The 26,444-nt window shown below is 34.2% G+C and overlaps 1 protein-coding gene across 1 annotated transcript in view; it reads left to right on the top strand.

The window, feature by feature from the left end:
* LRP1B (LDL receptor related protein 1B) overlaps positions 1-26,444 on the top strand; it is a 1,812,620-nt gene that overhangs the window by 633,138 nt on the left and 1,153,038 nt on the right. The window contains exon 3 of the mRNA XM_072757648.1: positions 12,541-12,678. Within this exon, the coding sequence (XP_072613749.1) occupies positions 12,541-12,678 (138 nt within the window). The remainder of the gene's footprint in view (positions 1-12,540; positions 12,679-26,444) is intronic.

The raw sequence follows: 26,444 nt of genomic DNA, 5'->3' as shown, positions 1-26,444 counted from the left end.
CCTATTAAATACATTTATTTGAATAAATGTACCAGTGGGATCAGAAAATATCTTCTTACTCATGATATATATATATATATATATATATATATATATATATATATACTTATACATGGTATATATGATATATATATGTGTGTGTGTGTGTGTGTGTATATATATATATATATCACCAGGAATCTGGGTTGTTTGACAAAAGGTCATGGAGCACACTTCTTTCTAAATCAGAAAGATAGTTTTCTTTTCAAGTCAGTATATATAATTTAATGTTGTCTTGAATGAAAACTAAAAAAAAAAAAAAAAACTAAGACAAGAAAAACCCTAGTTCTTTAGCTTTTGTAGAGTTGTTTTCATCTTAATTGTGGTGAAGAGATAATTGGATGAGGAATGATGTTTGTCATCTAGCAGATCTCAAAGTAGCTCCCTCTTTCTTCTTCTTCTTCTTCTTCTTCTTCTTCTTCTTCTTCTTCTTCTTCTTCTTCTTCTTCCTCCTCCTCCTCCTCCTCCTCTTCTGGGTCCTTCTTCTGCTTCTTCTGCTTCTTTTGTGCTCCTCCTCATCCTCCTTCTTCTTCATTCTTTTTTTTTTTTTTTAAGATTTTATTTATTTTTCATGAGAGACACACAGAAAGAAGCAGAGACACAGAGAGAGGAAGAAGCAGGCTCCTTGCAGGCGGGACTTGATCCCTGACCCCAGGGTCATGCCCGGAGCCGAAGGCAGATGCTAAACCACTGAACCACCCAGGGATCCCCTTGCCTTTGATTTTTAAGCCATACTTGGGGACATGTATCTAACCTTTTGTTATCTTAGCCTCTATGGGAAGAGACTGAAAAAATAATTATCTTTTTTTTTAAATGTATTTCTCAAAAAGCAAGCTTTAGAGTAGCAATAGTAACATCTCTGTATGCAGAATTTGGCTCAGAAACAATCTCTAACTTATTTGTGGAATCAAAAAGGGAGTGACTCTTAGCTGTCCTGACTTGTGAATGAGCCAGTTGGCTGCTTCCACTCATTGTCCCTTTATTGTGATGTGTGGAACTATATGGTCTTTGCTTGTTTTTTCCTATCCATTAATCTTTTTAACATGCTTCTTACCATGGAGTCATCTCTGCCTCAAAAGAGTAGACTTTCCACACTACCCTAAACTTCAGAACTGTAATCAGTTAGCCATCACTGGGTTACTATAGGTAAAGTAACCCTGGAAAACAAGAGCAAAAAGCTTTAGCTTTAGCTTTAGGTTTAGAGATGAAACACTTATTTTCTGTTTTGTATCTGAGAAGAGAGATACTCCCAAATGGAATATTTTATCTTCTGCTTTCTTAGTTGTTTTATCTGCAATTGGGTAAATCTTTTCCACCCAGAAGTTTTAAGATATGACTAGAATATGCATTTTACTTCTTGAGGAATCAGTAGGATTTCTGCAAACTTGAAGAAAGAAAGCATCTTCTTTCTGGTTCATTGATTATATACGTACTCTTCCTTTACAAAGAGAGATGAGGGCCAACTTTACAAGTAAACAAAATTGTCAGCAAGAAGTGTGATATGAGTATCAATCAGTGAAGTGCCCCTTTTTCTAAAACAAAATACCTTTGTCATTTTTTTTCCTTTGCCATTTTTTACATATTCTAATATTTGGAGTTAATCTATTGTTTCTGTAAGAATCTTGTTTAAATGCAAATACATTATCTGTAAGAAATAGCACTTAGGATATCAAGATAGCTAACAAAGAACAGGGCTCTAAGAAATTAAAGAAGAAAGAAACAAACAAACAAAAAAAGAAGAAACAAACATACAAATGTATTTTAACTGAGGTCGAGGGAGGGGGAAAGGAATTTGTAGACCTTTTGAAAGAGAAAGTGGTAGGGGTGGAAGAGGTGATTCGGTAATCAAGGAACATGTGAAGAATATATGCAGGGAGAGAAATAAACATTTAAAACACCTAAATGGCCCTGATTTTTTAAAGCCACCTAAGCTGAGTTCCCTCCATTAGCATGGGGTTTAATGAATAGCATTGCTGCAATGACAATCCCTTGTAAAGCAATGCTTTCATTTATTTTATTTTTTTGCTGGTAAATGGACGGTTGGAAAACAAGACAGTCCATTGGTCAGATAAAATTTTTATTTCCAAAGTTATACTTAATGGCAACAATTCTGTAGCTATTTCCTTACAGTATTTTTCATTTGCCAATTTTGGCTGTATTCTAAATGTTTACAGATTCAATGCAGGGGAATATTATGACTTAACCTACTTCCATTGGATTCAGGTGCAGATAGTAAGTTAAACTGATAAGAAGGACTTGACAGGTATATTCTAAAGTTAGCAGAACACACACAGAGAAAGAGAGAGATATTTTAACACAACAGTTTTTCCAGATGTGATCCAGAAAGTTTTCAGTATGAATCTTACCTAACCATCCATATATTCATAATCATAATAGCAGACACAGTGGTGACTTTGGTGATAGCAGAATTGCTTAATATGGCATAGTTTTCCTTAGGTGACCAGACAAGCTTTTCGCATATTAAATACATAAATAAAACTGTTCATGTTAGATGCGAGGAATTTTCCTATACTGAGACTTCCATAGAGTAAGGACTAAAAACAAAGACTTTTTAAACCTTGAAACAACTTATCAAAGCTGCAAAATCTCCTTCCCCAGGGCCCTTAAAAATAGGACAGATGTCAGAGCTGGCTTGAGGGTAGTGCAGCTGGACAAAATCAATCACCTTTACATCTTTTCCGGTTCTTGATTTTTCACAGCATTCATTTGAAATATGTAAACACACAAGCCATTACTGGAACCTATATTACACAGAAATTATTTAATTTGAGTGAGTTACTATTAGATTGAGTGCACATGTATCTTTAGGAGTTCTTGTTCATTCCTGTATCCTCAAGTATAGTCCTATAGATTAATGATATCAATTAATATTATTTTATTTAAAAGTTGAAACTCATAAATCCAATTTTAATTTTCCTTGAAATACTATAAATTTCTTTTATTTCTTCCATTTAAATTATCAGTTTGTCAGTTGAAGTAGCTTACATGCAAAAGTAAATTATGCTTGAATATAACAGAATTTTATGAAATACACAGTTCTAGGAAAGTTCTACTATTTCTGTAAAGGTATTATTTGATCCAGTGTTATGTTTATATTAAATATATATGTATGTATTATATATATATTATTAAATGTATTTACATGATGTACTAATTTTCCCAAATAATATGGAGAAAATAATGTAGTCCACATACTTTATAGTTTTCACAAGTGGCTGTAACTATTTTGATTTCTCAGCTGTGAGAATTACAACAGCTATTATAATGCAGTGTTTCCATAGGCTTAATTGCATAGGAATTCCCCTTAAAAGATGATAGTTTGTAATATTTCCAAGAAATTGGATCTGACTTTATGGAAAAGATTCTTTAATTTTTTTTTTTTATAACATGGAATAGAACAGATTAAGCATTTGCAGGCAGGTTAATAGCGTTCCAGAAATCTTAATATATTACTTAAAGTGACACTAAAAACTTGTTTTTAAATAATTCTAAGAAAGCTATTTTGAAGGTAGTTTTCACAAATTCTTAGAAATCATGAGCTCTTCATTAATAAATAGGAACTCTCCACAAGATTCAATATTCAAAAGTTAAATATTGTAAGATATCTTACCAATGGAAATAGTCCTATATTAATTTGTATATATATGTGTATGTGTGCATATGTATATGTGTGTGTGCATGCATATATTTTTTAATCAGTACTAGGCTTTTAGAAGTTGAGTTTCCAACAGTTCTTCACAATATAATCAAATCTCAGTTTTCTAAGTAAATAGGTATAATTACATAAAATCCAAAAATGGATACTTTTTAATTTTTGAATTTCAAAGACATCTTATGTTTTTCATGATGACTTTATATAACTATTTTTTACTTGATTCTTATATCAACTAGCAATCAATATGTTTTTGTATCGACATTTTATTTTATCTTGTGAAGTGGGAATAAAAAAGTAAATAAAGGTTTCATACCTCATGAAATCTATGTGAAACTGCATATATTAATATAGTTCATAGACTATACACAGAAACTATATTGTAAAAAAAGCTATATTGTAAAAAAAAATGTGATATAAACAACATCTGCATGAATTCATAGAAAATGTGGGATCAGGGGTCCCTGGGTGGCACAGCGGTTTAGTGCCTGCCTTTGGCCCAGGGCACGATCCTGGAGACCGGGGATCGAATCCCACATTGGCCTCCCAGTGCATGGAGCCTGCTTCTCCCTCTGCCTGTGTCTCTGCCTCTCTCTCTCTCTCTGTGTAGCTATCATAAACAAATAAAAACATTTTTTAAAAAAAGTGGGATCAGTGGCACCCCCCACAGACACAATCCTTTTGGTTTATAAAGCATATCCCAAAACATATTCATTTGTTATGAGGATCATGTGAGGTAGACACTATTATTATCCCCATGTTTCAAATGTGAAAGAGGAATCTCACTGAATTAGCATTTTACTCAAGTTGAGATAATTAATAAACAGCAGATAAAAACTCTAAATCAAGGGTTTGATATCTCTAAACTTATAACTTCTCCATTATGTGATGTTATTTTTCACAAAGAAAACTTGATGGAAAAGCCAGAGTTTGGACTTGAAGGATTTTGTTGGGTGAAAAGAGAAGGCTTATTCTCCAGATGATATTGCATACAGAAAATTCCAGAAGTGGGGACATTTTGGATTAATTTAGGAGGTGAATGTTGACTCTAAATGGAGTTTACTATGAGTGCTGAAAATAACTTGTAAATAATGTTAACTAAGTTTCAGTTAGATAATGAAATCAGGCCAGAGTGTGGTTTTGTTGTGGGCAGCAACTGAGAATGGTTATGATTTTGAGAGAATTCTGAGAATCTTTTAATGGAGATAACTTTTAGCTTACAGAAGAAAGTAGAAATTAGCCAGGAGTTAAAATGAACTGAACATTCATTCAACAATTGTACATTGAGCCAGGCAGTGTACTACATGTTTGTGTTTTTCAGGCAGAGACATAGGAAAGTTTATCAAAAAGCATATATGAAACGCAGCCAAGCGTGTTCATGGAATAGCATAAATAACAACAATAATAGTGTGATTAGAGTATAAAAGTCATGGGAAATAATGGCAGGAAGTGTGTCCTAGGAATTTTGGTCAGCTTTCAAAGGATCTTGTTTGCCTCTGGCTTCACTGTTAGTGGGACCATGGGGACCTTGAAGAAAACCAGCTCAGCAGTGTTGGGAGCAGTGGCTGGAGTTAGAAGGGAGTGGGAATACAGGGGGTACAGTCTCTATTTTGAAGATATTTAACAGTTAAAAAAAGTAGTAAAGAAAGGATAACATTTGTAGGACAGTTCAATCAGCAAAGTGACTTTTTTTCTTGAGTACAGGCTAAGAAAATTGTATGAAATTATACGTAGAGGATTTAGAACCATTGGAAAGACAGAAATGGGAAATACAACCAAGTGGCAAATCTTGATAGGAAAAAAACCCAGAAAGTGGGATGTGATAGAGGGTAAGATGGAAAGGTTAACTTTGGGGAGGGGATCGATGCTGGTCCTGCTGAGATATGATGGTATAGTGACAAGTGCAGATATTTGACTGTATCTGCCGTTACAGAAGAAAACTCTATTCTTCTCCAGAATGTGCTATCACAATTATCATTAGCCAGAAAAGACATTTGATCAGACTTAATATCTTTTAAACTACTTTTTTTTTTACTGAACAGAGTAAGATGTTTATATATAAAAATAATCTAAACATTAAAAAACATCCAGATGAGTCACATTGCCCTTGCATTATCCTAGAAAGCTTGTTTGTAAAATGAGGTTCTGTTTAAAAAATGAAGCGTAGTGCAGCTAATTGGCCAAGGCTTATAAAAAATTTAAAAATATAAGTTCTATTTGCCTGTGTTTATATGTTTTAAATCCTTCTAATGATAGAGTTTCTCTTTCTTATAATTAATTACTATATTTTAAATTCTGCTATCTTGTTCAGGTCACCTAAAATTAGTTCTGAGGCACTGGAAATGTTCTGACTATGCATAACTGAAAACTGAAGTGATAATCTAAGACTACCATGCTTATTTAAATTTTGAAGTGCATGTCTACTATTTTGCAATTCTTCATGTGCTTCCCTGTCATCCCAGTCCTGTTCTCAGATCCTCCAAATCCTAATAATTTAGTAACTAAAGAGGTAATGCCTGGGTTTTCGTGAGATGAATCATTTAATGCAACACTGACATATTCTTAGGAATTCACGTAGTCTCTGTTATCACATTCTTTCCCTTGTCACACAGATCAGTGGGTAGAAGTGGTGGCCGGTTGAGGGAGCCTCCTGGGATATACACACCTTTAATTCACAAACGATAATTGGGAATTAAGGGTGGGTTATTCCTCAAAGCAAAAGTACACTAAATACTCATATTCCCTGGTTTCTGGGATAATTTTAGTTAAGGCAGACATTGTTATTCTTTAAAGTGCCCCATATTCTAGAAAGACAACAACAAAATATTAGAGTTAGCAGAGTTTTCCTGCTGAAATACCCCAGCATTGATCAAAGAGGGTTGAGATACTGATTGTCTCAGTTCTGAGGTTGATTCCCGGGGCGGGACAACCTCTACATATAATTTCTGCTATTCTGTGTAATTTGCAAATATTGTCATTGTTTTAATGAGCTTAGATATGACAATTTGGGAAGGACTGGTTAAGTTACAACCCATCAAATCATGTACCAGCTGTCTTACCAGTTACCCAGAAGTGCTGGAAGTCAAGAAAAGAGTATATTAAAGATGAGGAAGATGTACTTGCTAGTCACTAAAGAAATTACTTAACTCCGTTTTTTAGTCCAAATTTCTTCTTTTTTATCCTTACATGTTACCAGTAGGAAGAATTTAATAGTTTTGTATACTGCCTCTGAGAAATTCAAACATTTTTTTTCTGTTTTCTCAAAATTTGTTTCTGAATACCAGTTGTGCATTTCACACCATCATTTTAACCCATTACCTGACAATCTTAAGAATGCACAAAACAAAACAAAACAAAACTTTTATTTGAACCAATACAAACAAAAACAAACAAAAACAAAAGAAAAATCTTTCTTTTAAAAAAAACCTACTGAGTCATCTTTGGTTTTATTTTATTTATTTTTTTTATAATAACATTTTTTATTATTCTTCCTTGCCTGGAAAATCCACTAAATTTATTAGAATATGAAAAATCTTTTAAAATCCTGATCCTCAGTTAGTAGGTCTACAATTGACTTCAAAGAAAAGATAGGAAATTTTAAAACATTATATTACTTCTTAAGGTAAATTTTACATATTGTAAAAATGAACAGATTATAAACGTAAAATTCAATTACTTTACAAAATATACATCTGAATAATGAATACTTCATCAAGATATGCAATATTTCCATCTTCTCAGAAAATTCCCTTGGATTCCCTAGAAATCAATTTTCACTTTTCCAGTTTTTCACTGCTCTTTTTTTTTTTTTAATTTATGTTCTTTTTTTTTTAAATTAATTTTTATTGGTGTTCAATTTACCAACATACAGAAAAACACCCAGTGCTCATCCCGTCAAGTGTCCACCTCAGTGCCCGTCACCCATTCCCCTCCAAAACCTGCCCTCCTCCCCTTCCACCACCCCTAGTTCGTTTCCCCGAGTTAGGAGTCTTTATGTTCTGTCTCCCTTCCTGATATTTCCCAACATTTCTTTTCCCTTCCTTTATATTCCCTTTCACTATTATTTATATTCCCCAAATGAATGAGAACATACACTGTTTGTCCTTCTCCGATTGACTTATTTCACTCAGCATAATACCCTCCAGTTCCATCCACGTTGAAGCAAATGGTGGGTATTTGTCGTTTCTAATTGCTGAGTAATATTCCATTGTATACATAAACCACATCTTCTTTATCCATTCATCTTTCGATGGACACCGAGGCTCCTTCCACAGTTTGGCTATCGTGGACATTGCTGCTAGAAACATCAGGGTGCAGTTGTCCCGGTGTTTCATTGCATCTGTATCTTTGGGGTAAATCCCCAACAGTGCAATTGCTGGGTCGTAGGGCAGGTCTATTTTTAACTCTTTGAGGAACCTCCACACAGTTTTCCAGAGTGGCTGCACCAGTTCACATTCCCACCAACAGTGTAAGAGGGTTCCCTTTTCTCCGCATCCTCTCCAACATTTGTTGTTTCCTGCCTTGTTAATTTTCCCCATTCTCACTGGTGTGAGGTGGTATCTCATTGTGGTTTTGATTTGTATTTCCCTGATGGCAAGTGATGCAGAGCATTTTCTCATGTGCATGTTGGCCATGTCCATGTCTTCCTCTGTGAGATTTCTCTTCATGTCTTTTGCCCATTTCATGATTGGATTGTTTGTTTCTTTGGTGTTGAGTTTAATAAGTTCTTTATAGATTTTGGAAACTAGCCCTTTATCTGATATGTCATTTGCAAATATCTTCTCCCATTCTGTAGGTTGTCTTTGAGTTTTGTTGACTGTATCCTTTGCTGTGCAAAAGCTTCTTATCTTGATGAAGTCCCAATAGTTCATTTTTGCTTTTGTTTCTTTTGCCTTTGTGGATGTATCTTGCAAGAAGTTACTGTGGCCGAGTTCAAAAAGGGTGTTGCCTGTGTTCTCTTCTATGATTTTGATGGACTCTTGTCTCACATTTAGATCTCTCATCCATTTTGAGTTTATCTTTGTGTATGGTGAAAGAGAGTGGTCCAGTTTCATTCTTCTGCATGTGGATGTCCAATTTTCCCAGCACCATTTATTGAAAAGACTGTCTTTCTTCCAATGGATAGTCTTTCCTCCTTTATCGAATATTAGATGACCATACATTTCAGGATCCACTTCTGGCTTCTCTATTCTGTTCCATTGATCTATGTGTCCAGGGCCAGATGGCTTCCCAGGGGAATTCTATCAAACGTTTAAAGAAGAAATCATACCTAGTCTACTAAAGCTGTTTGGAAAGATAGAAAGAGATGGAGTACTTCCAAATTTGTCCTATGAGGCCAGCATCACCTTAATTCCGAAACCAGACAAAGACCCCACCAAAAAGGAGAATTACAGACCAATATCCCTGATGAACATGGATGCAAAAATTCTCAACAAGATACTAGCCAATAGGATCCAACAACACATTAAGAAAAATTTTCACCATGACCAAGTAGGATTTATCCCCGGGACACAAGGCTGGTTCAACACTCGTAAAACCATCAATGTGATTCATCATATCAGGAAGAGAAAAACCAAGAACCATATGATCCTCTCATTAGATGCAGAGAAAGCATTTGACAAAATACAGCATCCATTCCTGATCAAAACACTTCAGAGTGTTGGGATAGAGGGAACTTTCCTCGACATCTTAAAAGCCATTTACGAAAAGCCCACAGCAAATATCATTCTCAATGGGGAAGCACTGGGAGCCTTTCCCCTAAGATCAGGAACAAGACAGGGATGTCCACTCTCACCACTGCTGTTCAACATAGTTCTGGAAGTCCTTGCCTCAGCAATCAGACAACAAAAAGACATTAAAGGCATTCAAATTGGCAAAGAAGAAGTCAAACTCTCCCTCTTCGCCGATGACATGATACTCTACATAGAAAACCCAAAAGCCTCCACCCCAAGATTGCTAGAACTCATACAGCAATTTGGTAGCGTGGCAGGATACAAAATCAATGCCCAGAAATCAATGGCATTTCTATACACTAACAATGAGACTGAAGAAAGAGAAATTAAGGAGTCAATCCCATTTACAATTGCACCCAAAAGCAGAAGAATAGGAATAAACCTAACCAAAGAGGTAAAAGTCTATACCCTAAAAACTACAGAACACTTCTGAAAGAAATTGAGGAAGACACAAAGGGATGGAAAAATATTCCATGCTCATGGATTGGCAGAATTAATATTGTAAAAATGTCAATGTTACCCAGGGCAATTTACACGTTTAATGCAATCCCTATCAAAATACCATGGACTTTCTTCAGAGAGTTAGAACAAATTATTTTAAGATTTGTGTGGAATCAGAAAAGACCCCGAATAGCCAGGGGAATTTTAAAAAAGAAAACCATATCTGGGGCCATCACAATGCCAGATTTCAGGCTGTACTACAAAGCTGTGGTCATCAAGACAGTGTGGTACTGGCACAAAAACAGACTCATCTTTGGTTTTAATAAAATTTCTGAAGTCTCCCAGGTTGGAAGTGTTTTATCTGTGGGCTATTTTTGGAATTTTTACATAGAGATCTAAATATATTTGGCCCAAACACTACTTTGACATTCATACAAGGTTACATATTCTCAAATTTCTAAGAACCGGCCAACTAATTTTAAGAAAAACTGCATTGTGACTGTTGGTCATAAAAATGTACAGCATTTCAAACCTAATTTATATTTTTCAATTGTATTTTTAAAGTGAGTTCGTATTAATCTTATAAGATGTAATACTAGAAACAGTGAAAGGAGCTTCCCTTATTTTTATTCCTATAATTTGGATTTAAGTTTGTGTATTTGTACTTTAATTATATATTTGTGTGTGTATATATATAATTATATATATATATGAAAATGTATATTTTAAAAATTATTGATACTCAGTTTACAGAGACTATAATAAAATGAGTTGTGCATTTGAGGTGATGGGTATTTGACAATACTAATAGACTTATATGTCAGTAATCGTATAAATACACAAAGAAAAGATACCAGAAAACCAATTAGTGTCAATACTTCATCTAGTGAAGCTACATCATAACAATTTATTACATTCCCTAAATATAAAAGGTTGAAAGCTGTTTTAGCATCAAACAAAATCACATATACTCATCACTCATTTTGAGAAGATATTTCAAAACATGTCTTTTGCTATTCCACAGCTTTTTTGAGGGGAGAGGGCTAGCAGTATAAAAGGAAGTTATGCAATACAAGTGTTTATGAAAAGGCAACTCACCTTATTGGAACATTCTTTACCTAACTATGATGATAGCAAACACTTTATTAGCGTTTGCTGGGAAAAATGAAAAAGCTTTTTATATAATCCCTACAACAACATGGCGAAGCTCAGAAAATGTACATAGTTTGCTCAATTTATTGTATGTGAGTGTGGGATGTTTTCAGAGTCTGTTAACAACTCTACTCTGATGCATTCATTTACATGATTAACACATGTGAATTCTTATTCCGAGCCCACATCTAACCAAAAAAAGCTCACAAAACTCATTGCTTTGCTATCAATAACTTTTGACATTCACAACAAGCCTACAAGGTAAACTGTTGATAGTTTTATTTACACATGAGAAAATTAATGCTTAGTTGATTTAATAAATTAATGTCCCGTGGGTATTAACATAGCTGTGATTGAATACTAAGTGTGCCTGATTGTAGAATCTAGCCTCATGTAATAATCAGTGACAGATTAACATGCGATTGTAGTCATATGCCACGACAGCACTCTGGATTTAGGAGAGCTGGGCAAGATTAAGAATCATCACGTGGGGAATTTGGAGAGTGCCTGTGGAAGAAGTCTAGCTAGGATATGGGAATTAGCAACCTGAAATTTAGATATAGCAATGTACAAATTAAATGGTTTTTTTAAATGATTTTATTTATATTTATTCATGAGAGATTCAGAGATAAAGTCAAAGATAGGCAGAGGGAGAAGCAGGCTCCCTGCAGGGAATCCAATGCAGTACTTGATCCAGGACCCTAGGATCATGCCCTGAGCCAAAGGCAGACACGCTCAAATACTAAGGCCCCCCTCACGTCCCCAATTTGGATGTTTGATGAGCTTTAAGAAAAGATGTGGTGTTCCAACCTAAGTAATCTTTAAAAACACAAAGATTGATCATGTAATGTACTATTAGCATCAGCAGGAGAACTCACTGAGTATTATCTGTTCCTTATCGCCTCCCCACTCCTTAGTAAATTCTATTATAATTGCTCAGTAAAGATTTTTCAAACAAAAAAAAAAATCCATCTATAAATAAGTACATAACTAGCTGTTCTTAATAAAGAACATATTAAAAAAGAAATAATTTTTAGACTGACACAACTTCACTTAAATTCCACTAAAATCTTTTTGTTCATGTTACCTGATTCAGTTCTAATGAGAGCTCTGCCAAGGAGTTGTCATTCTCCATATTTCACAGTTGAGGAAATTGAGACATACAGGGTTTCAGTACCTTGCCCACTAAATCTAAAGATAAGAAGTAGATCAATGACTCAAACCGACCCTCAGATTTTAAACCTATGCTACTTAAAGGTTGAAAAGAATATTTGTGTCTTTAGTGTATTATTTGAAAAAAATACAGTTTTATGTCTTATGCAATTTTAAATATTAGGTTTTTAATCACAGGGGCTAATTTTGACATCCCTGAAAGAGCTGCCCTCTGGTAGTGTTTCATATAGTTTGTTTTGTAAATTCAGGCTAGTAATTTCTTGAGCTAATGGTTTTACCATAAAAAACAAAACTAATTTATTTTTACTTTTTTTTTTTTTTTTTTTTTAGGTCCTGAAGAGGTAGAAATCAAGTGCCCCTTGAATCACATTGCTTGCCTTGGTACCAACAAATGTGTTCATTTATCCCAACTGTGCAACGGTGTCATGGACTGCTCAGATGGGTATGATGAAGGACTGCATTGTCAGGGTGAGTCCATTTGTGGAACAAGGCATCCACACTATTAAATTTTTCATAGTTTAATGAAAGTTCAAAAAGAACCTATAACCTGGCTTTTCTTTCAACCATAATCATATCAGTTATTGAGACAGCAAGAATTTTACTGCCAGAAACACTTAATATGCATTTCAAACGTATAACCATTGTGCTTTATTGAAAAATTCCATTAGAAAAAGAAATACATTTGGACTTTGACATTGGACTCTGAAACAATTACATATTTCATAGAAAATAGGACTTCTACGCAAAAGACGAATGAGAAGTCTTTGTCACAGGGATTAATACTATACAATGAAATAAGTTTATTTCTCTGAACCTTTGCTTAAGCCAAAGTTATTTGAAGCGAAACCTCTGCAACCAAATATTTTAGTATGATGTATTCACAGGAATTTTTTTTCTTAATGTTACCGCCATGAAGTTGTACCTACTTTCTTATAATTTTCTTTCTTTTTAAAAAGTCAATACCTGTGTTCTACAGTGGTCATGGTTTTACTTATATATTAATGATGGGAGGAAGGAATAATTAAAATCTCAAAGTTAACAAAAAATAAATCAGAACTGGCACATTCTAATAAAACTGGTTGGAGAGAGGAAATAAATGTGAAACCAAAAAGAAAAATTAAAATATTAAAAAAAAGTTGAGGATTAAGGTAAGGACCCAAATGTGGAAATAGAATCAAGGTACCAGTTAAGTAAATTTGACTCCAAGATGAAGCCTGGAAAGAAATCACTGGTTCAAAAGTTTTTCAGTGAAATTTCCACCAGCTGAGTATAACACAAAGGATATTTATTGAAGCTGAGACACCTGTCCTTAATGTTGCGGTCAGACAATAAGGAAGAGAAGGAAATACAGAAAACTGGAGATGCATATCTGGTCTCTGACCAGATTCATACAAACCAATTACTGCCATGTGCAAAAAGGTTGTAGGTTACCAAAAGTTCCAGTTTTTCAGGAGGATCTCCATATCTGTATGTGTTTACATTATCTGAAGATGGCTACTCCTTTTTAAAACATTGTGTGGCCAGCAATGTACAGGCCACCCAAAACCTATCTGGAGTTGTGTCAGGGCTTACTGGCTTCCAGTTTCCTAGGGGTGGGCTGAATGAAGTCAGTGGATTCAATCCAGAGATGGAGAGATACTTTGGGAAAAGAGTAAATCTTAGAAAGGTAGTCCACGGTGGTAAGGCTGTTAGAGACCATAGATCAACTGGGTCACTAGGTCCTTTTCTTCTTTCAGAAAGGAATTACTCTGGCTCTGTGGACATATTCAACTGAGAAGTTAAAGATCTTCCTTCTTTGGCTGAGTTTCATTTCTTAGCCTGAGTTCTGACGGGGTCACAGAAGGAGCCAGGAGACTCTCAGTTTTAGTTATGAACACATGCGTAATAATAATTAATAAGATATTTTTTTATTTAAAGGCCTTTTGACATGTATTATTTTTGTATAATTGGATGTTAAAAATAATGGTATTAACAAAAAAGGTAAAGTGTGGAATTATAAAGTGATAAGAGTCAAAGAGTTTAATTTTCTTTTCAGAAATTAATTATGTTTTCTAGAGCCTAATTCTGTCCACTTCAATTATAATTCAGGCTTCTTATTACATTAAGGGGGAAAAAAGCCTTTGGATAGACATGTGTGACTGAGCTTCTAAAAGAGTGAAATCATCACATTGCCAAATACATCCTCAAAAATGGTTATACAAATTAGAATATCTCAAGCATATTTCAGTGCTGTAGATCATATGAAAATATATCTGAGTTCTCTACTAAAATTTAGAGTTGTTATCTCTGATAGAGGAAAGAATATGTTAATAGTAAAACAGGGGATTCATATAAATACAAAGTATTGGAATAAAAATAAAGTGATATTAAATTTAATCATTGAAAAGCTTGGTGTATACTTCAGACTGAGATGCATTTGGAGTATATAATTTTTTATGCTTCAATCTCTTTTTCTCTTCTAATTCAGGTTTCTAATCGTTCCAACTTTCATATCTTTGTCACTAGAGACAAACTTTTTCTTTCATTTTTTTTAAGTAGGAGACTGCACAATTTTTAGCGTTTTAAATATTTCAAGATTTCACCAAATGAAGTGTTTTAAAATACCTAAGTAATTTATTATGACCTGTGGTGGGCTTAGAAATAACAAGAAGTATGTCTGGATCTATGCTTGTTATTCACCTATTTTATCTCTGCTTGCCATTTACCTTATTATAGGGTATATCTTCAACCTTTCTCCTGATTTTAAGTTATACCCAAAGAAAAATTGTTTTCTGATGAATTAATTAGGCACCAACCTGTCAAGTTTTTTTTCTTTTAGATTTTATTTATTTATTCATGAGAGAGAGAGAGAGAGGCAGAGACACAGGCAGAGGGAGAAGCAGGCTCCATGCAGGGAGCCCAACATGGGACTAGATCCTGGGACTCCAGGATCACACCCTGGGCTGAAGGTGGTGCTAAACCACTGAGCCACCAGGGCCACCTGCCTGTTAAGTTTCTAAAGAACTTTCTCATCTATAGACATATAATAAAAAAGGAAACCAGATTAGTTCAAACATTGCATTGATTTTTAGAGATGCTTTTATTTTGTAGAACAATTCCCCCCGAATCACTTTCTCTTTCTAAATCCATTTCTTTTTTGTTGCATTCTAAGCAATACTCCAATTTAAGTAATTATACATGAAGCCAATGACATGATTCAAAGATGGATCTGTCTTCTCTTTTTTTTTTCCAATAACAGATCCAAAGCACATTTGGTGGTATATTTGTATCCTTTATGAAAATTAATAAGGAGAAAAGTTTAACATTTTGGAGGTGATATTCTGGTCTTGGGAATGCTTTTGTATCAACTGAATTGTTTTCTGAATGTTCCCCAGAAAAAATCAATTTCTTCCTGGTGAGGGTAATGAAAAGATATCTATTATTAATGATTTTCTATAACACTGATATTTTAATCTCCATAATTTAGCTCCATTTGAAGAAAGAAAAATGGATTTTTGTATATAGGTGTACTTATATATAGGAATGTGCTTGTAAAACTTTTACAATGAGAATGTTCAAAATCACCATGTAATATTTTAGAAAACTTCATCTCTTCCTACATAGTATTTCATATTGGTAATAATATCACTATATCTAAATTGCATGAGCAGTAAAACCACAATCTATACAGTACAAGGCTTCTCTGTGTAAGATATTTCCACAAAAATCCTCACAGCCATGCAAAGAAGTGAACAAATTCAGCTCATAGATACTAGATCGACTGAACTATATCAAAATGCTATCTTAAAATTTGACATTCTTGAGGTAATTCATTATGTTAACATTTAAAGTGGCTGTGAACAAAAGAAGCCCCCCCTTTTTAATTCACAATCCTAGTTAGAGTACATTTGAAGTGCAAAATAATCAAGCATTTTAATGTACAAGGGAACAACAGTTTCTGTGGCATTGTGTGCTCTTAATCTTTTGAAAGAATATGGAGACCTTTCATGTTCATGCAAAAAGACCTTTCATGTTCATGCAAAAAGAAATTCTGTCTTCTGTGTCTCAAGAAAACATGATTATGTAATCTATGTGGCTGTTTTACAGCAAACATGCCAATGTCGTTTGAAATTTGAGGAGATAAAGCATGTGAAGAGTTTACTAAAACTGATTAAGGAATGAAACTTTCTGACATCTGAAAAACTCACCACCCAAACATACAAATATGCACACACAAACACACATACTGTTCTTTTCTGATTTCTCTCTTCTGTTCTGAACCTGTTCCCACATAATTCTGAATGTATAATATGTTAATTGGTGTATTTGATATGAAACTAAAGAAGAGTAAGATTCTCTTAAATACCACCTATCTCCTTGAATATGCATATTCAGAATTCTTAAAATTCCATTTATTTTTTTTACTTTACTTGCCAGTTGGAATATAATTTTCTTAATATATGTAATTACAATTTTCTCCACCCGCCCACAATCTGTTCTAATGTATTTATTTTAGATTCCAGTAATTCTAATGTATTTATTCTAATGTATTTTAGATACTGATTTACATTTTAAATTTACATACTTTTTTCCTTTTATATTACTATTCATAAAAATAAAGTCTTAGGAGAAAGTGCTAAAAAATCCTGGAAGTAATTTATGAATTAGAGCTTTCTCAAAATGCACTGAGGTAAAATGGCAAACTTTATTATCTGTAATGACTCACCACAGGAAAACTAGTAATCCTTAAAACTTCTGCTGAAAATCTCATATATATTCCAAATATTCAGAAATTAATCCAGATCAATTAATTTCATGTAATTAATTGATTTAACATAATTAAATGTAATACATTTAATTAAAATACTTAGAATTAATTCTTAGCTCAAATGTTCAGGACTCCACTTTTCATTCTTTCAGAAAAGAAATATTTTATCTTGTGGTGATGTTTGTTAGTCATCACAACACTAATTTCAAATGCCCATGAGATTAGCTTGTGTAGCTACCAGGAACAAGAGGTTGATTAAGTTGATGAGGAAGAAAAATAAATTTGGAGCACTTTATTGTTTTTACTTTAATTTTATTGTGTCAATGAATCTTGTCCTATTCCCATTTTAAAAGTTCCCACTGAAAAATATTGCCAATTTTTTTTTCTAAATTAAAATGAACTTATCATGCTCAAGAAGGGAATTTCAGCAGGAAGAGTCCAAAGCCTAGGTATGGAGAAGAGGTACAATTACAAGCAATGTTGAAGGAAGTGTATCTGTCAGCAACATAGAGCTTTCGGCACATGAAGGGAAAGAAACTTCACCAGTGTGTTTTCAAGTCACTTGAAACATCAGTGAGCTGAGAGCTAGAAAACAAACTGCTATAATTACCCAAGAGTACCTGAGTTTGTGTGTTCAGACCACTTTTGATTACTGAAGTTCCTGTAACTTAAAAGTAGATCCTGCTATATTCTTTTCTTTGTCTTGAGTTGTGCTAAGGTGAATCAGTAGTCTCAAATCTATCTCAAGCCTATGCATTTTATCTCAAAGTGATTAGCTTCAGTAATTGAGTTCGTTTAGTGAGAGGCTGTGACCCTTACCACTGTTGATATTAGGGCCAAATTCATGCTTTTTAGAAGCAAAGTAACAATTCTTAAGAAGAATAGATATCGTCTACAAGTATATCATCCTTTTGCAAAGCTATTACAGACATTGCTTATATTGACAAATGGCACCTATGTGAAAATTGCAGTAGTGTATCTGATGACCACTCTAAATATATATCTGTGTATATGTGTGTATATATGCATATATATACACACAGAGACATAGGTGTGCACATATAAGTGTGTATATTCATTTTCCAGAGTCTTAGTTTTATACATTCTGTTTAAGTAGAAATATGCTGTTGGCATAGATATCTGACTTCTTAATAGTGATTTATTAGAAGTGATTGCTAAACTAATCCTGCTCAGGAGACTTGGAGTTCAAATGTCAACCGTTTGTTTGACTTCTACCTACAGCTAACTGGCTAACTGATGGCCTGTGGGGAAAGGATGACTAATTTGGCTGTACATGGTAGCCCAACTTGTGAAAAGATAATCTAAAGTAGTTGATTGTTTGTTGGAAGTGAATCTTTTTGTAGTGGGTTTACATCTTTAATTGATGTTAATATGTACTAATTAGTGTTCTCTGGCCCCAAACAGAATTATTTTTAAGAATAACTACAAAATGGATTTTGCAATATATAAAAAAAGTCCTGTAAGCACACTAATAGCTTATAAAGGATCAAACACTGAAGACTCTAACTTAAAAAAAGATATTCTTTATTAAAATTTCATCTTGGATTCTATATCTTTCTTCTTGGCAAACAGTGATTTAAAACTGACTTACATTACATCCATATATTTTTGATCCAGTATTTTCTGTGGTAAAAATCCTGGTGCATTAGGGACCTTTAATTGCTACTGAATCATACTATATTTCTAGTGGATTTTGGTTTTAAATAGATGCAAATCCAAAGCACGGATCCATAGCTTACACCCCAGTAGGTATTTATTCTGTTTGCCTAACATCTGTAGAGAAGTAGCAATTGCTTTGATATAGAGATTGACTTCTTGTTTGAAACAACTCCTATGATGCCTATGCCTAAAACATGCCAACCTCTTATATGGAAGGGCTATGCAGAACCACAAAAAGCCAGAGAACTCAGCTTCCTCAACTATACCCCCAGTAATATCTCCAACAGAAGAGACTTGTTAATAGTTCTGCTAACTTTGGAATTGTTAATTTAAATAAATGTTCATGGACACCGGGACACACTGGGACTCATTTATCTGGATCTCCCCCTCACAGTTCTCTTCCTGATATGATGGAAAACAGATCATAGTTTGTAAGAAAAAATAATGGGCATGAGGCCAAAATGAACTCTTAAAAATGTGCCACAAGAAGCACAATAATGTTTTCCCTATATTCAATTCATTGATTCACTTCAGTAAATTTTTATTGAGCACCGAGAGTACTGTAAACTCTTATCTAAGCACTGGAGATGTTGAAAATCCTATTTTCTGCCTCCATGGAATTCACATGTCATAATGGAGGCATGTAAAAGTTACTGAGGAAGAATAAAATGAAAAGCATCTAATTCTGCTTGAGGGGATGCAAGAAAATTCCCCAAAAAAGCTGATGGTTGACACATGTCCCCCTCTGAGATTTTGGTAGGCAACTGAGGGAAGGAAGAACACTTCAAAAGTAGGGAACACAGGTACCTAAGAAAACATTATACACTCAAGAGAATTTGTAAGTTTTTTGGTAGGGTTGATGCATAGGTTTCTAAGTGGAGATAGATGAGTTTGAAGCTGAAAAAAAAAAAAAAAAAAACACTTGATATTAGACCTGGAGTGGCTATATTAGAATAAGGTTGCAGTATGACCTACTTAAAATACATTGCATAAAATTAAAAGAGAAAGAGAGGGATCCCTGGGTGGTGCAGCAGTTTGGCGCCTGCCTTTGGCCCAGGGCACGATCCTGGAGACCCGGGATCGAACTCCACGTGGGGATCCTGGTGCATAGAGCCTTCTTCTCCCTCTGCCTGTGTCTCTGCCTCTCTCTATGGTAGATAAAAAAAAAAAAAGAGAGAGTATTATATGATCCTAGGATGTATTCTCAATATCATAAGGGTTATATATATTTTACTGTTAAGCATAAAAAGATTAGAATTGTTGCATATATGTAGCCAGTTCTGTGATTTATTCGATTTATTCATAGAAAGTTAAAATATGCATTAGTTTAATTGTAAAACTTTGAGCTAAACAGTCATGTCTCTTTACATTGATCAACTCTCCAAACAAGGTTTACTAGGTGTTATTCTTTAATGTGTCACTTCTATGTAAGTAGAAGTCAAAATGGATGACAAGGCAGCCATATTAAGTGAACTCCTTTTCAGATGAAAGTTAGGAATTTGGAACGTGTATTTACTATTTTAAGCAACCAGAATCCTGTGTTTAGCAACCACTAAAATACCACTTTAGTTGATGCCTAAGTTTTGCCCTCTTGTATCTTAACGTTGGGAAACGTATGATGGTTCCAATAATATTCAAAAGTATGAATTATATAAAAAACTGTCCCTCAGCTCTCTACTCAACCTTAAATGTGAAGCCAAATCCCCTATAATTCATTATTTAGTTTTTGACACAAGCAGCTTGATACTTTACAAAGTAAGGAATTAAAACAGGTAGCTGAGGTTGACGGGCATCCCCAGAAGTCACACAGAAAAGCAGTGTGAGAACAAGGTTTAAACACTGTGACCTTGAGTTTTCGTTTGCCAGTTTTGACTACTGAGCCTTAACATATCAACTCAGAGTAACGCACAAAATTGTTATGCTTCAGCATCCTTTCTGACCCGTTCTTAAAGCAGCAAGGTGGCTTGTAGAAAATCAACTGAAAAACATTTTTGAGCTAACTATATGTTCCCTGTCAGTTTTATTAATTGATTGAGCAGGAAAAAAAAAATGTGCTGAGTGAACAACAAGCTGAGAAACTATATAACAAGCTTGCAGAATTGAATGTCTCAATCGGACTATTTGCTTTACCCCCTTGAGAAAAATTAGTACTTTCATTTGATGAGGGATGTAGAAAGGAAATGGAGAAGTTCATTTTAGCTCTTTGAAGAAGATTTGCACTAGTCACAATAGGAAGTTTTAAAAAATCTGGGAATTAACATTCATAATGGGATGTGGAAGGAGAAAAGAGAGAAAAAGTTTAAATTTGGAAGGGAAAAACCCAACATTGAAGAAAAACACAATGCTGTTTCTTTCAATAAATAGCCAATAAATAATTAGGTGATTTGAGATCTATTAAGCCTGATCTAGAGTTATAGTAAGTCTTACAGAATTCTGTAGAGGTAGATGCCAGTGATTTTCATACCTTCAGCCAATATTTTCAATTCTGAATTTCTAACCTCTTCACAATTGTGGAAAAATACTATTTCCGCTGCCTTTTCTCTGATCCACTGTTATCACTTATACAGTCAACCCTATCCCGTTGCATTACATGTATTTTAATGTCATCACAACTGAAAATTCCAATATATTAAATAATACTCAGGAAAAAAAAGATCGCTATAAGACTAGTGACACCTGAACTTTCTATAATCAGTCCCTTCATAATCAAATCATTGATTTCTTTTTCATTCATGTGGAGACATAGAGAAATATATATATATATATATATTTTAAGTTTCTCCTAATCTTTCTACATATACTTGCACATTTGTCTTCAGGCACAAGAAACAAATTAAAGATTACTTTCTGAAGAAAAACACACCACATAGTTTTATTTCTATTAGCTAAGAATTTGCTTTCTAGTTCCGCATTAGTTCTGTGATTTAGAGGAAGCATGATATTAATGATTGACCTCTGTATGCCAAGTAGGATTGTAGAACCAGCCCAGACAACCCACTGTGGTTGTAGAAACCATAGGATGCCAACTGAAGTGAGATCAGTGTGCTATCAGAGCGTCTTCCGAATTAGGTCAGTGTGACCGTGAGCCAAGCCTTGAGCATCAGATAAAAAGGAGAATGGGAAGGACAAGCCCAAAAAGCACTTTTCAGTTCCATTAGCTGAAACATGTGGCATATTCTCATTCAGTCTACGGGTACAAAACTAAGAGTGCCAAGAAAAAAAAATCTTTGCAGTTCAATAAATGGCTCTAAGAACTATCCAATATTTTCAGAGCAGAAGCACTAAGACTTTGAATTGTCTGATTTTTAGTTAGATTCATTAAAAACTAAGAATTTTCAAGGAAGTTTGGAGAAAAATTTTCAAAGGTACAATATAAATTGCTCTTCGGTTTAAATGTAATATTTTAAATTTTGTTACATAAAAATTATATATACAATTTATTGTATCTTAATGTGTATGGAAAAATATTTGTGTGTAAATATTCTGTTAGATTTTCCTAGCCTACTTCTATTATATATCTAGTTGAATTGATTATTTCAGGGAATTAAACATACATATTTTTATGCCTTACACCTGTATTTTTTGTTCATTTGCTCTTCTTACCAAAACCAGGATAAGGTGATGTTTCCAATCAAGTTCTTATTGGGAGTGATGCTTCCTACTTACAGATGGCTTCTAGTTCCTTTTCAATAAGTGGCCCTGTTTTTTTTTTTAACCCTACCAGTTCAAACTCATTATGCAAAGCAAATACGCAGAACGGAGAGAAACATGTTTAGAGGTTCAAAGCCTAGTAATTTTGCCTAACACAGTGTTACTTATCTTTTGAGGTGACTTTTTCAATGCAAATGTCCCTTGGTTCAATTCATCCTTTTTCTTCCTGTGTGAACATCTTATACCCCAATAGATTGGAAACATCTAATGAAACTCGCTTAACTTCTACCTCAGTCACTTCACTGCAAGAACTAAGTCAACAGGACAGGGAAGACCAAGGCACAGGAAACAGTGATTAAATGAAAAGGTGTATAGGCTACCTGTACAGTAACTCATGGGGTAAAGTATACTCCGCAGTCTGCTGGAATTATCAGCCTCAAACCAGCAACATGCTCTTTGTCAGGAAGATTCACTCCTGCATTTTACCTAAAGTGATTTTCTTCTTTCAGTTTTGTTTCTCCTTATTTACTAGCGATATCTGCAATATGCAGAGGGAAGCAAGGGTCTACTCTATGACTATCACTACAAATAGAGAAGCAGCAATAACTTTCTCTTGGTGTGAAGCAGAACTGTAAGATAATAGGACCAGAAGGGAATTTCAGGGGTCATCCAGTCCATCCATCTGCCTTTAGGCTGGATTGAACCCAAACTTGCCTAGACAGATTGTTATCTACCCAAATTGGAAGGCCTCCAGGGAGAGAAATTCTAACAGCCATTCTTAGTAACACAGTCAATGCTTAGCAATTTGTACTCTGAGAAAATGCTTGCATATTGTATTATAAAATTCTTCGTGCCCTCTCAATTTTTAGTATTTTCCCTCCAACATGTTCCTATAGGTTAATCATGCTTTTCTTGTACCTCTCCAGATAGTTTTAAATTTTCAAAATTTTTAAAGTTATAGACTGCCCTCCCTCAACTGACCGAGATAGTTTAAATGACTAGTTTCCCTATGATTGACTGTCAGAGTTACTGACTCCCATGATTATTCTTTATGTGTTTTCTTATACTTAACATCGCCTTGTTCGCTCATGTTGCATTAGTTTAGGAGCTGTCTTTGGCTATGAATAACAGATCTTAAAAAAGAAAATCTCAGGAAAAAACAATGTCCAGAGATAGATGTCCCATGGCAGGGAAGGTGATTTAATGACATGATCTGTGTTCTAGGCTTCTGTGTTTCTCTTCTATCATCCTTCTCAACTGCCTTCTACCCTCGAGGGTGGCCACTGCAACTCCATATGTCTATCTCCATTCCCCAGAAGGAAGGAAGGAAGAAGAATGAAGTATCCCTATCAAACAAGTCAAACTCTGTCCTAAAGGACTTTACAGAAACCCAACACCCAAATTTCTATCTCCCTGCCATAGGCCAGAATTTTAACACACAACCAACTTTATTTGGAGATGTAGGCTAGGAGACGTAGTTTTTCAAGTGTACAAACACTATTAATAAAATCAGACGTGGAAGAAAGGGATAATGGATAATTGGTAGCAACTAGAAGTTTATGCTTTAATAGAGCAATCAAATAGTTGACTGCTCATCACATAGGAGCTACAGTTGTAGTATGTTTGATGAAACTTATAGGAAGATTCTGAAGTACAGAGACCTGGTCATTAACTGGCTCTGTAGTTTTGAAAACCAGTGAAATGAGATGTTCAGGCAATATAAAATATAAAACTCCCTGCAGGTATAAAATTGTATAAATTAATGAAAATATCAGTACACCTGGGAAATGGTAAGAGAAAGGTCACGCTGTACTATAGCAAAGAGTTCCCAAATATTCATACTGGATATCCATGAAGGAAAGTCCTGGGGAGCCAGTAGAGGCTGGCTGCTGCCTGAGAAAAAACCCAGATATATTTGGGTTACAAGAGAAAGATATTCTTCTCTCTTTTTTTCTACATCCTATTCTCGCTTATTTTTTTCTTCCCTTTTTATTCTTATTGCCTTCTCTCTCCCTCTATTGCTACCCTTGCTCTCTGCCCCATATCTTATACTTTTTCAGCCTTTACATTTTTACTCCTTCAAATTTGTGCTTAAACTTTTTAAAAAACTATCAGAATTTCAAAGTCTTTGTAATCATTTCACATCTGTGGTCAGCCAACCCTATGTCATAATTTATTTTTACTGTGTGGTCTGTCATCACATATAAATGTTATTTTATTTAATATTTTGAGAATGCGAAATCATGTCAAGCTGCTTTGTTTATCTTATTCCCTCTCTGATGGTAAATTTCCTGTTGTTTTTTTGTTTTGTTTTGCTTCCCTAAGACTATCAATTTTCTCCAACCAAATACATCCCAGATATTTTATTGCTGTTGACCTTTGTTTTATTTTGAAGGATACTTAATTGTCTTTCTTTTCTCTCTTTTTTGAATTCCAAATCCCATCAGGTGATTTTTGCCATTTTTTATACTTCCAAATAAATTCATATCTATGAGATCCCAATTAAGAAAACATTTTTTTTTCAGACATGGTCTTAGAAAGTAGGTAGGTATTATGTAGGCACTGAAGCATATCATAATAAAATCTCACAGCAAAAACAACATATTGTATAGTGTGTGTGTGTGTGTGTGTGTGTGTGTGTGTGTATAGAGAGAGAGAGAGAGAAGAAAAGAGAAGAGAAATTGAGGGAGTATGAATATAGTAGAGCATCACACGATACCCATTAGAGTTCTAAAATTAAAATTCTGAATGTCTAAGAGAAGAGCAAGATGAAAAGTTCTAGTGCTGAGATGAATCAAAGTCAAAACAGAAAATGTTGGTGATAGTACCAAATTCCCTGTACACATAGCTCAATCCTTTCCTCTTTATTTTAATAATAGGTAAATCCACGTCAGTGTGGTGGTGTGCTTCCCTTTTGAATGGACAGGGGAGGATCTAGAGAACTTCTGGGATGAAACCAAAGGTCTCTTCCACCTAGCCACCTTGTGTTAGGAAGAGCTCAGTGAGTTAGCCAGCCAGGACAGCATGGCTATTCCTATATTAATAGTTCTTGTGTTTTAAGAACCTGGAGTTGAAACAAATGTTATAGAATTGCAGTCAGCAATATCTACCAAACTGGAATTATTGTATTTCTAGTTTATACATTGCACTGGATTTCAGAGCCCCCAAAATCAGAAGAAAAAAATAACTTGAGGCACACATATAAAAAATAGATTGGATTTTTAAATTGCTGCTATATTATTATACTCCTTGCTCAAATAGAAATGATTACTATGAAAGAAAGAAATAGCTCTCTTGAAAAAAAAATCTAGATACAAAGACATCCTTTATTATTGTCAAAGACTGCCTTTGTTTGTTTCTGGGCTAAACTATGTGTATTGAAATCTAAAGTTGTTTTCTATTTGATTGTTGGATTTTTCTCCTAAAGTTGATTTAGTTCACCAATACATATCTCCCTTTTTTTTCAAAAGCTTTTTCTATTTTCATGTGACTTTTGTTTTGGGTGTGTAATAGTTTCTGTGAGGAATGTTTCCTAAAGCAAATATAAACATTTCCAATATACTAAATTATAATGATTTTTTGGTATTCAGATACATCTGCAATATATAATAATTCTTTTGAAGAGGCAATTAGCACTTAGTTCAGTGACTTAGGTAGTATAACTTTTTTGATGTTTTGTTTTATTGCATGCAACCAAGGTACTACATATCTACAAAGGAACAATACTAATATAAATAAGAAATGCCCAAAGGTTTTCTGTGTAAATTTACTAATGTAGTGTGTTAAAGGGTCATCCAGTTATCTTTATGAGGTCATGGAAAGGTTGTTCACTTAGTATCTTGTTAGTAGAACTTGTTATTTACCTCTATTCCAATCTAAATAAAAACTGGAAAATTGTGTCAGATGAGAAACCTAACTCTTTAGGAAGAAGTGACAATATATAGATATAAATTGCTATGGATATTTAGGATAATTTTTTATGCTGTAATAGCTATTAAAACTTAATATTTTGAATTATCATTGATTGCTTACTTTCCAGTTGAGCAAATGATTTTATAGTTGGCTTTGGAAGACTGGTCAGTCACCCATAAACAAGGCACAGAACAGAAACTTAAACTTTCTTCTTTGATATGTTAAGGCCCATTTTACTTGAGAA

This window comes from Vulpes vulpes, chromosome 5, assembly GCF_048418805.1.
Source record: "Vulpes vulpes isolate BD-2025 chromosome 5, VulVul3, whole genome shotgun sequence".
In the NCBI taxonomy this organism is placed as follows: Eukaryota; Metazoa; Chordata; class Mammalia; order Carnivora; family Canidae; genus Vulpes; species Vulpes vulpes.
Note: the sequence above shows the minus strand (reverse complement) of the source record. Positions and strands in the feature narration are given on the sequence as shown.